Here is a 13869-nt window from a genome sequence, read left to right as displayed (position 1 = left end):
TTTGGAAAGCACAATTGCTCTCTTGCAGCTGGCTCCAGGAGGTACAGTCCTTCCAAGGCTAGTCCCCCTTTAAAATTAGCTTCTGGGTCACCCCATTCAAGATCAATCAATTCTTGAATGGCCTCCATACTAGGGAAGAAACATGAGGCTTTATCCAAAGCAATCAAAATGGGATCTTTGTTTGGCTCAGACATGGATTCAGCCTCCAGAACTCCCAGCATCTTCAATAGCTGGGAAATCAGAGCCGGTAACTCATATCTGTGAAGGAAGCAACATTGTTCTATGTGGCTCTAATCCTGGAGGAATTTCCCCATCCTCCAGCGGGTAAAAATTGGCTTCATCATCCATGCTATCTGGGTCCCTATTGGGAAGACCCGCAGCAGCTCTAGGGGTACTCCAACCCTTACCCCACAGCACCAGGCGTGTGGGAAGCTATAGCCTGTGATCCTGACCTGTTAAGATTGACCAGGTCTAAGGACTACAGTCCTTGAAATAATTATATCTAAGAAAAGGTAGAGGGATCCATGGCAGAACTAGGGGGCATTGGACCTGTGCCCACTGAACTATCTTCCCCTGCTGACGAACCAGTGAGGGGAGACAAATTCAGGCACCGCCTCTGGCAGCTTTTTTTTTTTCTTTTCCATTTCTGTATCCGGCTGAGAAGAACCGGACTTGGTAAAATCAGATGAAGGTAATTCTTGCTGAGCCTCCAACCAGCACTGATAGAAATTAGAGGGAACGTCAGGCTGGGATGCCTGAATATGACAAGCAACACAAAAGGTAAGGCACTTTGATGGTGCCTATAGTAAAGAATCCCATCTGTCAATACCCCCTACCAGGTGTCTGATAGAGTTCCGACAGCTGTGTCCACACTGCAAAAACTAGGTGCCCAAAATGTAGGCATCCAACAATCAGGCGCTCACCAATGTGCCTCAATAAGTGCACAAAACTGAGCTCCCACCAGGATGCGTCAGACAATGTGTGTAAATAAGTGCATCCGTGTGGGCTGCGCACACGAGCATGAACAGATGCAACTGAATAGGGCAGCCTTACGTGCAGGAAAAAAATGGCACCATGGCCTACCACTTGGTGAGCAATGCAAGCTTAGGAGCGGGGCCTAGCCAAAAGGCTGCTCAACCTGCCCAAGTCCCATTGGATTAGTCTGCTAAGTATGGAGGGGAGGGTTGGAATCCCTACTTAATTTCCCCTTCTACTCCCTCTTTTTTTTTTTTTATTTTTAACAGCTAAGTTCATGCTGGCTGAAAAACCAGCTACTGGACCAAGGCACTCATCTGAGGGAGGGATCCAAAGAATTCTCAACTGAAAGAGGGACCATAAACTATCACCACAGGAGAACAGGGTGAATAAATCTCCTTTACAAATTTATTTATTTATTTTTAAGCAATGCCCAGTAGGGAGATGCAGGTCCACCAGCTGCTGGAGGCAGAGAATACTAGTAGGCTGTTGGGGCAGGGGTGTATATATATCATGATGCCAGCTTTGCTCTGTCTCCATCTGCTGGTAAAAGTGCATAATCCACTAGTTTTGGATGCACCTGTCCATATATTAAGAAATGAGCAGTTGAAAATGGGAGGTGATTATACCCCCGAAGCGGTCCCCATGTGCCCTTATTCGGAACACTGTGTATAATGCTGGAGACTGCACCATCAAAAGGATATAAACTGCTTGGAGTTGAGCGAGAGGCTGGCTATTAAAATGAGGTCTAAAGAGTGTGAGGATAGACTTAAAGATCTAAACAGCTATACCGGGCTTGAGCAAAGGTGACATAGCGGAGATATGATAGAGCAATTCAACTATGTCAAGGTTTTCTTGCAGAGGAGGCCAACATCTTTCAACGGAAAGCAGGCTCTAGAAGAACCAGAAGCTGTGCAAGCGGATAGACTCGGGAGTAATCTTTGAAAATATTTCTTTATACAGTGAGTGGTGGGGGCAAAAATCGTACCTGAACTCCAGGAAGCACGTTTTAATTATAACGCGCTCCCATCGAATTTGTTGGAGCTAGAAGTAAGTCAAGAAATCAAATGAGATACAGGCGATTCCAGGGGCAGTGATGGAAATTGGAAGGACAGATACATTTGACGAATGGGCAGACTAGACGGGCCTTTTTTTTTTTCCTGCCGTCATATTTCTTCCTTTGCTAACCTCCTATCACCTCATCTTTAGCCCCATTTCCACCTTCTTGGCAGAATCATTCCTTTCTCCTCACACCAAGCGGGGAAGTCGCTGCTCTCTCTCCCTGCCTCATCAAATCTGGGAGTCTGTCCCCCCCGAGTCCGTGTCCCCTTGTTCTTTGCCTTCCTTCCTCGCTACAAGCAGGGAGCGGATTAACACAGCACCGCTCATTGAACTGCGCAGGCGCACAGACGTGGAACGAGAAGCACGTGGAGGCAAAGTAAAGCCGCATTACACATGGCATCGGCGTGCTACTGGGTACGTGGAAGAGGCGTGGCCTCTCGAAACGGAAGGAGGAAGTAGAGGAATGAGTTCACCTTCCTCTCGTCATTTCCACGTGCGCCTAAAGCCTGCAAGTAAGGCGTAGAAAGATCCACTAAAAGGCAGGTAAGGATTATGCCGTCATTTACCCACATAATATATGTAATTCGGTTTTATACGCAAACATATAACAAGGTCTGCACCGCTTATTGATTATCCTGTATCCAGACAGCTTCTTGTGCAGTAATAACAGAAGAAAATACTGATTGCCCCTCTAGTTTATTATGGCACAGGGCATGTCTGTGTAATAGATGTATATGCACACATATGGATATACACAGTGAGGAGCAGGCATATATAACAGATGTTTGTGTAAATAGCATAGCACACATACTTACATTGACAGAACTCTGGGAAATCTGTTTATATTTACACATTTGTCATATCCCTGGGTTGCAACAGAGTACTCCAATAGCCCCGACCTATCAGCTTGGTTAATAGCTTCACAGAATTTAAACACTGGCTATTTTGGCAACAGACATGAAGCATTGCTTTTTTTTTCCTTTTTGTTTGTTAGGAGTAAACCTCATCTATTCTCTTGTTAATGTGTTTTAAGGATTGTAGTTTGGTTACTGGCACGAAAATCCACATTGCAATTTGTATTCATTTGCATGTATTATCAGGGAGAATAAGGTCTGCGTGTATACAGAGCGTGAATTCTCATCTCGCCCTTGAAAGTAATTTCTTCAGAGCATAGTTGAGGCATATTATCTTCATAGTATTAGTGTGTGGTAAAACTAGCACTGCTACTCTCTTTACTGTACCTGTTCTGTAGTGGGGAATGTGTATGAGGGAAATTTGCTCTGCTCATAACCATGTTATACCTATTCCTTGGTGGAGCAGTGTGTATGGGGGTGTGTGTAGATTGCCCTGCTACTGCCTGTGCTGTGGGTGTGCGTAGATTGCCCTGATACTGTGCTGTACCTATTCTATAATGGGGCAGAGTGTGCGAATTCTGGAAGCTTGCACTGTTTTTGCCCATGCTGTACCTATTCTGTGCTGAGGCTCTGCTGCTGCCTGTATTACACCTACACTATAGTGGGGCAGCCTGTGAAGGAAGCTTGCACTGCTGCTGCCTGTGCTGTACTCATTCTGTTCATAGGTAGAAGTCTTGTATCTAGGGCCATTGGTTCCACTGGGTAAACTAGGTGGTTGCCTAGCATGCCAAAACTTTAGGGACTGTAAAATCCCACCAGCATGAGGCTTACTGTCAAAGAAGGGAGTGGTGCACTGAAGTTGCCATCAGTAGGTAAGTTGGCGATGGTGTGGGTGGGTGCATGACCTTGAAGGTTCACCTAGGGCACCAAATACTCTTGCACCAACCCTGCTTGTTTCCTATTTATTTATTTTACAGTTTTTATATACCGGTATTCGTGGGTACATCTTATCGGTTTACAGAAAACGTAACAAAAATTACAAATAACAAGGGAGGGGAGAACAGGAGAAGTCAAGGGACACAGAACGCTGTGTCCAAAGAAACAATGAAAAGTAATTTTTATATACAAGGTGATAAAGAGCCGTACAAGAAAAAGTAACTAAGTGTACTAGGAGATAAAATACTGTTCAGAGGGTAAGAGGATGCCTGTTTGAAAAGCCATGTCTTAAGTTTCTTTTTTAATTTTTGTATGCATGGCTCTTAGCGAAGGTCGTTGGGGGGGCATGGCGTTCCAAAGGGTGGGGCCTTGCAATGGATAAGGTTTGTTGTTTCGTGGAAATGAGGTGTGTGGTCTTAGGGGAGGGTGTATAACGGCAGCCTTTGTAGGCTGATCTGGTGGGTCGGGCAGAGGAGAGGGAGGGAGTTTTCAAGCCAGTTGATGTTGTGAGTGTGTAGGGTTTTGTGTATCATAGCGAGTGTTTTGTAGGTTATGCATGAGGAGATGGGGAGCCAGTGGAGCTCCTGGAGGACAGGGGTAATGTGATCGGATTTGCGGGTATTGGTTAGAATTCTGACTGCTGCATTTTGTAGCATCTGCAGGGGTTTGATGGTGGTGAACGGAAGGCCGTGGAGGAGGGAGTTACAGTAGTCTAGTTTGAAGATGGTTGCTTGAAGAACAGTGCAGAAGTCGTGGAAATGAAGCAGGGGGTTTAAGTTTTTTAAGAACCTGTAGTTTAAAGAAACCGTCTTTTATGGTGGCATTGATGTGTTTTTTCATGTTGAGTTGTTGGTCGATGGTAGCATCGAGATCCCTTACGCTGACTGGGAAAAGGATCGAAGTGGGGGGAGGAAGTGGGAGGAGTCTGTGCTTAGAGAAGTTCAGTATATGTTCAGTTTCCTATGTTTTGTTCTCCTCTTCCTTCAGCAATGCTGACACAACTCTGTCCCTAGGTTACTTACTGTACTGTCTCAGGATATGGAGTCTGCATTTTAAGTTTAACCTGACCTCAGTTGTGTGATTTCACAGAGAGAAATCAGCTGGGTTTTTCTGCTCCGTCCCCGAGGTTTCTTCTCCTGGTGTCTCTGATCTGCTGCTATGGGCAAGAAGAAAAAAGTTGGAAAAAGCAGGAAGGATAAATTTTACCATTTGGCCAAAGAAACAGGTGAGTGAGGCCACAAACGGCAATTGCAAACGTGGGGTCTTAGTTCCATGTTTTATCTGAGTGGGGAATGTCATCTGCCCAGCATCTGTGGGTGTGACCCCTAAGCTAGTTGTAGTCTGTCTTCCTTTATTCCCTCAAGCAGTTATAGTTGTCTTGAGCCACCTGTGTTTTTAAAACCGATGTGATTCCTTCACAATACTAAATTTATATAGTTGTTTATATTGTTTTATGTTATGTTTAGATGTTTTTTTGTGAGCCGCCTAGCATGACTGTGTTAATATATAGGCAGGCTATAAGTATTCTAAGTAAATAAAATAAATACATAAAAGTGAGCAGTAGTAAAATGGGATTGCTCCCTAAATTTCAGTATTGCCAGTATCTTTGGGTCCCTGTGGGTCACAGATTGAGTGGCACTTCCGTATCATGACTACTGGCTGCCCATGACCACAGTAAGCTGACAAGTTAGGTAATAGTTGTGACCACAGAAGTCATAGGACTCTGATTACAATGACTAATTCCTTCACTACCACCTATAATTGATTATTTCTCCCAGCAGTTACCTCCTGCTTCTTTGAGCCTCTAGCTCAATCAGAACCAGTCTCTGTTAAGCTTCATTGTCTTGAGCTATCATTCACAGCTACCCATGGATTTTTTATTCCAGTATTTTATATGTCCTCTCACCTTACATAGAAACGATGGTGGAAAAGAACCAGTAGTCCTTCCAGTCTGCCCAGCAAGCTTCCCATGGTGGGATCTGCCGCACCATGCAGATTACCCCCATGTATCAGTCAGTGCTGCTTGACGTGCTATGCTTATGGACTTGGCCGTAGAAGCAGTCCTGTGGATTTTTTTTTTCCTTATTGTCTGAGCATCAGTCCCCCGGACTGTAAAAACGTCATGGCTCGTGCTGGCTGTCCCTGAATGTAAAATGTTCTCTTTCCCTCCTTTGAAGCAGAGAGCGATGTTGCAGTTGCATCAAAAGCATCAAGGTTCATTTGTTAAGGGTAGTGACAGTCCTCAGCTGGAAGCCATAAACTACAGCTTCCTCCAAAGCCCTGCAGCTGTGTGCCCTGGATCTGCAACCCTCCCCTAGGGAATGGGAGCACTGCTTCTACAGCATCCTGGGCCTGGGGAATAGAAGATCTGACCTGGGATCAAACCTTGAGACCATGGTCCAGCTAATTTTATTTGTCAGTTTCAAATTTAAACAGTCAGTTGTGGGGATTGTTGGACTCTTCAGGTGTAGTTTCTCTCCTTTTATGTTTGTTTGTTTCTATTTATATTTTATTTATTTTATTATTATTAAATATAAATATATTTATTTATATATTTTATTTATGTTTATTTCTATATTTGACCTGTGTGCGCACTCCTGTCTCACTGACTCTTTGTTTTAGGTTATCGGTCTCGCTCATCCTTTAAGCTGATTCAGCTGAACCGGAAGTTCCAGTTCCTGCAGAAAGCCCGGGCTTTGGTGGACCTCTGCGCAGCACCCGGTGGATGGTTAGTACATCCCGTGGCAATCTTTCCTGCAACAGGGTTCTCAAACTGAGGGTCACATAATATGTGCTGGAGGGGTGAGCTGGCTACTCAATGTAAAGGCACATCGGTGGGTCCTGTAGGAAGCACCATGTGTCCAGCAGGATCCCTGCAGCTGCATCTCCCTGCGCATTCAGTTAAGTTTTGAACAGTAAGTGTGTGCCATGAGTCCTGGAAGATTATCCACACGCTGGCATTGGGAGAAGTGAGAACAAGAATGAAAATCTGGGAGATGGGTGAAAAATGAAAAAGAGGCACGTTGCTGGAGGAGAAAAGGCAGGTAGACGAGTTGGGAGAAAGAGGGATGGTGTAGATGGAGGACTGGTGAGGGCAATAAGTGAGAGCTAGGTATAGGGAAAATATTGGCAGTGCTAGACAAGGGAAGTAGTGATAGATGGTAGAGATAATAGAGGCATAAAAGGGAAGATAAAATAGGAAGGTGAACCGAGAAGATATACAGGAGCAGACAGAAGTGGCAGTGGCATGGCACTGTTATGTCAAGGATTCCTTAGAATCAAGCAAGATAAAGATTCTGCAGGAAACAAACTGCAATCTGGAATCTTTATGGGTAGAAATTCCATGCACAGGGGAAGTAATGTCAGCAACCATCAAGGCAGCCTAAGAAGAGAGCCCCCCATTTAGCTTTTATAAAACTCTTGATTTCAGTGTTTTTTGGACCATCTCCGATTCTATAAAACGAATATTTGATTTCAACTCCAGCCTATCCATGTCTACAAAATCTATGATGTTGGGTTCGCTGAATACCAACAAGCCAGTAAGAGAATAATCTTTATTATGAATAAGATATTTTAGGAGCAGTGCAGTTATTGAGCAATATTTGGTAAATACCCAGCTCAGAGTTCCTGAGCTGTTAAATACATCACCTCCCCCATGCCTACAAACCAGTGGGTTTGTTTGCTTAACATTTTCCAGCTGGTTGGTGATATTAGCATTTATGAGATAAAATAATAAGACCTCATTCTTGTAAGTCATATGATTTCTTATAAGTTGAGCCCAGAAGGAAGCGTGAAATAGAATGCTGAAAGTATGTCAAAGGTCAGCATTACAACAGCCTTGGCTATTTCCACAATTCTGATTAGTGCAATCTCATTGTGCTGTTATCTTGCTGCTTCTTCACTACCACCAACTGGCCTATTTCCATAGAAAAAGGTTCTGTGGAAGGGTGTAAAAGGTCCAAAGCATCCTCATGCAGAAGATATAGCTTATCCATGGCCTTGCTGACCTTTCCTAAAGAGGCAGACCACCTTAGGATCATCGCTGAAGATCCCTCCCCCACCGGGGAGGCAGGAGGAGCATAGGCCGGCACGGGAGACTCTTGCCCGCGTGTCTCCACACGCGTGGCAAGCCAGATAGTGCGGCATTCTCACAAACAAGCCAGCTGAGGAGAAAACGAAAGTAAAAAGAAAAAAGCCTGCTAACCGCCCAAAAACAGCGAAAACCAAGTGATATTCCAAGGTTGATGCAGGTTCTGCGGTTACCAAAAACACTACTTTTCCAGTTCTGGCATCCGTTCACAAAGGTGAATTCCTAGCTTCTTTGACCTTACCGAGGCATATCTGCACATAGGAATTCAGTCCGACCATCAGAAGTTCCTGTGGTTCTCAATTCTGGGAGACCACTTCCAATTTTGCGTTCTTCCTTTCAGTCTCGCCACGGCTCCCAGGACCTTTAACAAAATAATGATTGTAGTTAGCAGCACAGCTCCAAAAAGAGGGATTATTTGTTCATCCCTTCCTAGACGATTGGTTCATTTGAACGAAGTTGGAACATCTCTGTCGCTTGACTGTGACTCGAGTTCTTCAGCTTCTGCAGTCATTAGTCTGGGTTGTCAACCCAGCGAAGAGCCACTTAGTACCATCCCAGTCCTTGGAGTTTCTGGGAGCCCTGTTCGACACCCAGCAGGGGAAAATTTTTCTCACGGAACAATGGATCATCAAAATACAGTGTCAGATTCGTGTCTTGTTGTCCAAGTCTCCTCCCAAAGCCTGGCATTATCTACAGGTTCTTGGCTCCGTGGCCTCCACTTTGGACTTAGCTCCGTGGGCATTTGCTCATTTGAGACCACTTCAGTCAGCATTGCTCTCCCGCTGGAATCCGGTGTCGGAAAAATGTCATCTTCCCCTTCTTCTTACAGACTCTGCTCGTTCCAGTCTCGATTGGTGGCTCCTATCGCAGAATTTGCGTCGTGGAGTGGACCTAGAGGCTCCAGTTTGGACAGTAGTCATGACGGATGCCAGTCTGTCCGGCTGGGGGGTAGTTTGTCTCGACAGGTCTGTTCAGGGGCAATGGTCGCCAGATCAATCGTTTGGAGACCAGAGCGGTGAGGCTAACCATATAGGCCTTTCTAGCGCTTCTTCAGGGGAAGTCAGAATCCTTTCTGACAATGCAACGACAGTGGCTTATATCAACCGCCAGGGGGGAACCAAGAGCCATCCGGTTGCGTTCGAGGCTCAGCTGTTGATAGCATGGGCGGAACAACATCTCCTTCGCATTGCAGCGTCTCACATTGCCGAGCTCGACAACGTTCAAGCATACTTTTTCAGTCGCCATAGTCTAGATCCCGGGGAGTGGGAACTTTCCGAGCAGGCGTTTCATCTCATATGTGAAAAGTAGTCCTCGCCAAGCATGGACCTGATGGCAGCATTCTGGAACTCCAAGGCTCCACGCTTCTTCAGTCGACGTTGAGCTCACTGTCAGGAATTGACAATCCAGGGGCGATGGATTGAGAAAGAGGTGAGCTGGAACGTAAACCGCCTGGAAGCGCGAGCGGACAGATTAGCTTGCCTGCAGTTCAGCCATAGGTTCCAGGGACAGGCAATGAAATTTAGACAGCTGGAGCAACTGTGGGAAAAGAATAAGCTTTTATAGCTTTGTAAGAAAGATACCACAAGAGAGAGAGCTAGGTTTCCCTCTATTCAGGTGTGACATTTTAGTGCTTTAGTGACCCTTGTGCTCCGCCTTGAACATCTCTAGGAACTAAGCTTTTTAAATAAATAAATCAGTCGGGAGGGAAGGAGCTGGAAATACCCAAACATGGAATAGATCTAGGAGGAATCATCTCAGACACCTTGAAGTTTGCCCGTCAGAGTGATTTAAACACAGTGGACAACCAGAGTTATGCTCAGCTGCGTCAGTAGAGGTGTGGCCAGCAAGAAACAGTGGCAGGATGCTCCCTGTGTAGGTAATGGGTGAGACCACATCCAGGGTATGGGGTTCGCATCTGGGGGGGGGGCATAGCTTTGTGAAAACATTGAGAGGACGGATGCAAATCGGAGAAGGGCTACTAAAACGGTCCAGAGCGAGCATGACTTACAAGGTGCTCTCTCTAGCATCTAGAGAAAAAAAAGACTGGTAAATGGAGGGGCGGATATGATGGAGCCATCATTTGGCAGGGTTTAGTAAAGTAAATGAGGGTTGTGAAGGAACTCGAGGTCATGGGATCAAGGCATGAAGCTGGAAGGAGAGCGGCTCCAAAGATGCATTTCTTCACAGAGGATGGCAAATGCCTGGAATTGCCTTTTAATTAATTAAACCATAGAATGAAATAACTATATGTGTGCGTGTGTATTATTTATGAAAAAAAATCAAAATATCAAATATCTATAAGTACATAGCTTTTTGATAAATGTATCCGACAAATCAATAAATCTCATTCACACTCGCACACATAAGACATGTAAAAAAAAAAAAAGCACTGCCACCCAACGCAAAGCTCCTTAAGGGGAGCGTCCACAATCTGTATCACGATATGTGGGATGGTGGATACAATTCTGTACTTCAAAATTCAACCCAGGGCCACAGCATTTTGCAGGGAGAACTGTTCTTTATTCTTGTATTTTCCTCCTATACAAGATATCATCTTATAAATTCCGTAAAGATTAAATACAATTTACATAACTTTGAATACACCACCCCCATCTACAAACATTAACATCTAAAAATGATTTTAAACAGCTGTTTCTATTTCTGTCACCTTCCGGCAGAGGTAGAGAAATAAAAACAGCAACGCATGCTTGGGACGGATACCAGAGGAGGGGAGGTCAGTGATCAGAGACTGAGTGGAGTTTATGGCCGGGGTGGGCACCTTCTGCCCTCGAGGGCTGCAAACAGGTTGGTTTTCGGACTATCCCTAATGAATGTGCATGAAGGAGATGTGCACGCACACTGTTTCGTGCATATTCATTAGGGATAGCCTAAAAACTGGCCGGTTTGAAGCCCGGAATTGCCCGCCTCTGGTTTCTGGTGACGCACAGTAGTAGAAGTCTGCGCCGAATGCTGTCTGTCGCACTTCCAGTGACAGAAACCTGACTTGTGAGCCCTGACTAATGCATTTCAGATTTGCTTTTAAATATTTTGTTTGCTTTTAGGCTGCAAGTTGCATCTAAGTTTATGCCTGTCTCCAGTCTGATTATTGGTAAGTGCCTACAATTTAGAAAAGCAAAACATACAAATAAAATAAATAAATATGTATATATATATATATATATATATATATATTTCTTTTAATCTTCAAAAATAAATGAGCAAAATAAAAAGAATCCAAACACAGCAATAAAAAATGTGAAAAAGTAAGAAGAATATTTTTCCCTGGTATCTAAAAAAAATTTTTTAAAAATTGGCTCTTCCTTGCTCCCTGGCCCCTAAATAATTTTGACTGGCACCAAAGTGTGTGAAATGCATTACAGCAAGGTGAAAATATAACGCCCTGTGAGAGCAGCGGGCCCCAGGAGATAGAGGGAGGGAAATAGCCAGGGAATACAGACAGGCAGGAGGGGCTGGGACTGTGCGGGACCTCTCTTTGGTTCTTACGGTGGCTTCTTTATTTGTAGGCGTGGATTTGGTGGCAATTAAACCAATCCCTAGCGTGGTGACCCTGCAGGAGGACATCACAACGGAGAAATGTCGCCAGGTAAGAAGTGGCTGGAGTCCTCAGAATGACATCGTGGGAGCTTCGCACCTTGAAGTAATTTAGTCTGGACTTGTGGAACATGGGGGGGGGGCACGGGCCCTGCTGGAGAGTAGGGGGCCATGGAATTGGCATCTGACTTGCTTTTTGTTTGACCCAACACAGGCACTGCGGAAGGAGCTGCAGACGTGGAAGGTGGACGTGGTGCTGAACGATGGGGCTCCTAACGTGGGAGCCAGCTGGGTGCACGATGCCTACTCACAGGGTGAAAGCTCACTCTCATTCTCTGTGTCGGTCCCCATTCTTCCTCTTCTCCTTCCTGTGTCACCATCCTCTTCCTGCAGGTGTGAACAGAGATCTGAGAATGCTGGCATTCCTGCCACTGGGGTTGTATTAACTCTCTCTCTCTCTCTCTCTCTGTTCTCCTCTGTTCATAGCTCACCTCACGCTCATGGCACTGAAGCTTGCTTGTGAGGTCCTCGCCAAGGGTGGCTGGTTCATCACCAAGGTCTTCCGCTCTCGCGATTACCAGCCCCTCCTATGGATCTTCCAGCAGTTCTTTCGCAAAGTGCAAGCCACAAAACCACAGGCTTCAAGGAACGAGTCTGCTGAGATCTTTATTGTCTGCCAGGGTGAGTCCTAGCAGTAGGGAGTGGGGGGAATTGGGGAGAGACACAACCTTAAAGGGTTTAGACCCAAAGAGTGCCTTGAAAACAATCCATCACGACTTCGTATCCAAAAACAGCAATGCCGCTCGCACCTTCAGCATCCAGTTCCTTAACCCAGTCATTCTTACTGGAAATTAGTATTTATTTAAATTGTTGTTAAATCTTTTAGTCACCTAAGATTGTCTCTTCTGAAGTATCCAGTGGAGATAGGTCTTGCCTGTGAAGGGACTGATTGGACCTCTGCAGACTGCTGTGGCGAGCAGAGGGCGTATCTGCAGGGGCGGGGCACTGGGTCACCTGTTGTCATGATCAGGGTTAGCATGTGGGATCTGGAGAGGTTCTTTGGTCAATGCTGCAGAGGTCACAGGAAGTATCTGGAGAAATTATTCTTTTGTTGTAACTGCTAGCCATGTTTTAATCCAAACTGCTTTTATAAAGGTAAAGAAGGCTTTCCTAGCGTGTAGCCAGATGGACTCAGGACCAGTGGGTTATGTGCTCTTCTGCTAGCAGATGGGAGACTGAGTCAGATTTCAAAGCTGACGTCACCCTAGTTATACCCCTGCAGTGACCTCAGCTCCTCAGTATCTCTCCGTCTCCTAGCAGATGTGGACGCCATTCCACACACTGGCACAGTGTTAGGAAATTACGGCAAGGAAGACAAAATTTACCTTAAAGAAGATCGAGCCCTGCTCTCCTGCGGTGATACCTAAGGAGAATATTTGAAGCCTGGTGCGAGGACCGCGGGAATCCTCATGGACGACCAAGATTCCCATGATTCTGGAATTTCTAAGGGATGGTATGAAGAAAGGGTTATCACTCAACTCCCTCAAGGTTCAAGTAGCAGCCCTCTCCTGCTTCAGAGCTGAAGTGAACGGAATCAGTCTATCAGCTCATCTGGACTTGGCCTGTTTCCTAAAAGGGGTTAAGCAACTTCGACCACCCCTAAGGTGGCCGGTGCCCCTATGGAACCTCAATCTGGTACTGGACTTTCTAGCAGGGGCTTCCTTCAGACCAATGCACAGTCTGTCACTATGCCTCTTAACTTTGAAGATGGTATTCCTGGTGGCAATAAGTTCATCCCGTCGCATCTCCGAGCTGCAGGCGCTATCCTGTCGGGAACCGTTCCTTAGGTTCACCCCTGGAAAAATACAACTTCGCACAGTCCCCTCCTTCCTACCGAAAGTGGTCTCCGAGTTTCACTTGAACCAAGCCATCTCCCTACCATCTCCGGAGGAACATAAGGACTCGGAAGACTGCCGCCTTCTTGGCCATCTAAATGTCGACAGACTCCTGATAATATACCTGGAACAATCGGAATAGGTGCGCAAAATGGATCGCCTGTTTGTCCTCCACAGCGGGAAGAATCAAAGCAAAGCGACCTTATGAGCGACCATAGCTTGCTTGATCAAGGAAGTAATCAAGGCAGACTTCATGGAGGCAGGAAAGCCCTTACCCCTACAGGTTAAGGCTCATTCTACTAGGGCCCAGGCAGTATCCTGGGCAGAAACCAAATTACTGTCGCCCGCCAAGATCTGTCGAGTGGCGACGTGGTCCTCCCTACACACCTTCTCCAAGTTCTATCACCTGGACGTCCAGGCCCGAGAAGACGCAGCCTTCACAAGGGCAGTGCTAAGTGAGCCATGGGCAGTCTCCCGCCCTGTCCAGGAGTAGCTTTTCTATATC

At 45.8% G+C, this 13869-nt stretch overlaps 1 protein-coding gene across 2 annotated transcripts in view; it reads left to right on the top strand.

The window, feature by feature from the left end:
* The first annotated feature begins 2437 nt into the window (after positions 1 to 2437).
* Positions 2438 to 13869, top strand: part of FTSJ3 (FtsJ RNA 2'-O-methyltransferase 3) — a 32424-nt gene continuing 20992 nt past the window's right edge. Inside the window, exons 1-7 of one of the 2 annotated variants that reach the window (XM_029575204.1) lie at positions 2438 to 2580; positions 4917 to 5052; positions 6450 to 6555; positions 10980 to 11026; positions 11442 to 11521; positions 11684 to 11783; positions 11956 to 12150. In XM_029575204.1, the coding sequence (XP_029431064.1) occupies positions 4986 to 5052; positions 6450 to 6555; positions 10980 to 11026; positions 11442 to 11521; positions 11684 to 11783; positions 11956 to 12150 (595 nt within the window). In that variant the 5' untranslated portion in view covers positions 2438 to 2580; positions 4917 to 4985. The remainder of the gene's footprint in view (positions 2581 to 4916; positions 5053 to 6449; positions 6556 to 10979; positions 11027 to 11441; positions 11522 to 11683; positions 11784 to 11955; positions 12151 to 13869) is intronic. The other variant, XM_029575205.1, reaches the window with a different exon arrangement.

Source organism: Rhinatrema bivittatum, chromosome 13 (assembly GCF_901001135.1).
Source record: "Rhinatrema bivittatum chromosome 13, aRhiBiv1.1, whole genome shotgun sequence".
Taxonomy (NCBI): Eukaryota; Metazoa; Chordata; class Amphibia; order Gymnophiona; family Rhinatrematidae; genus Rhinatrema; species Rhinatrema bivittatum.
The sequence above is the reverse complement of the archived record's forward strand: the minus strand, read 5'-3'. Positions and strand labels throughout refer to the sequence as shown.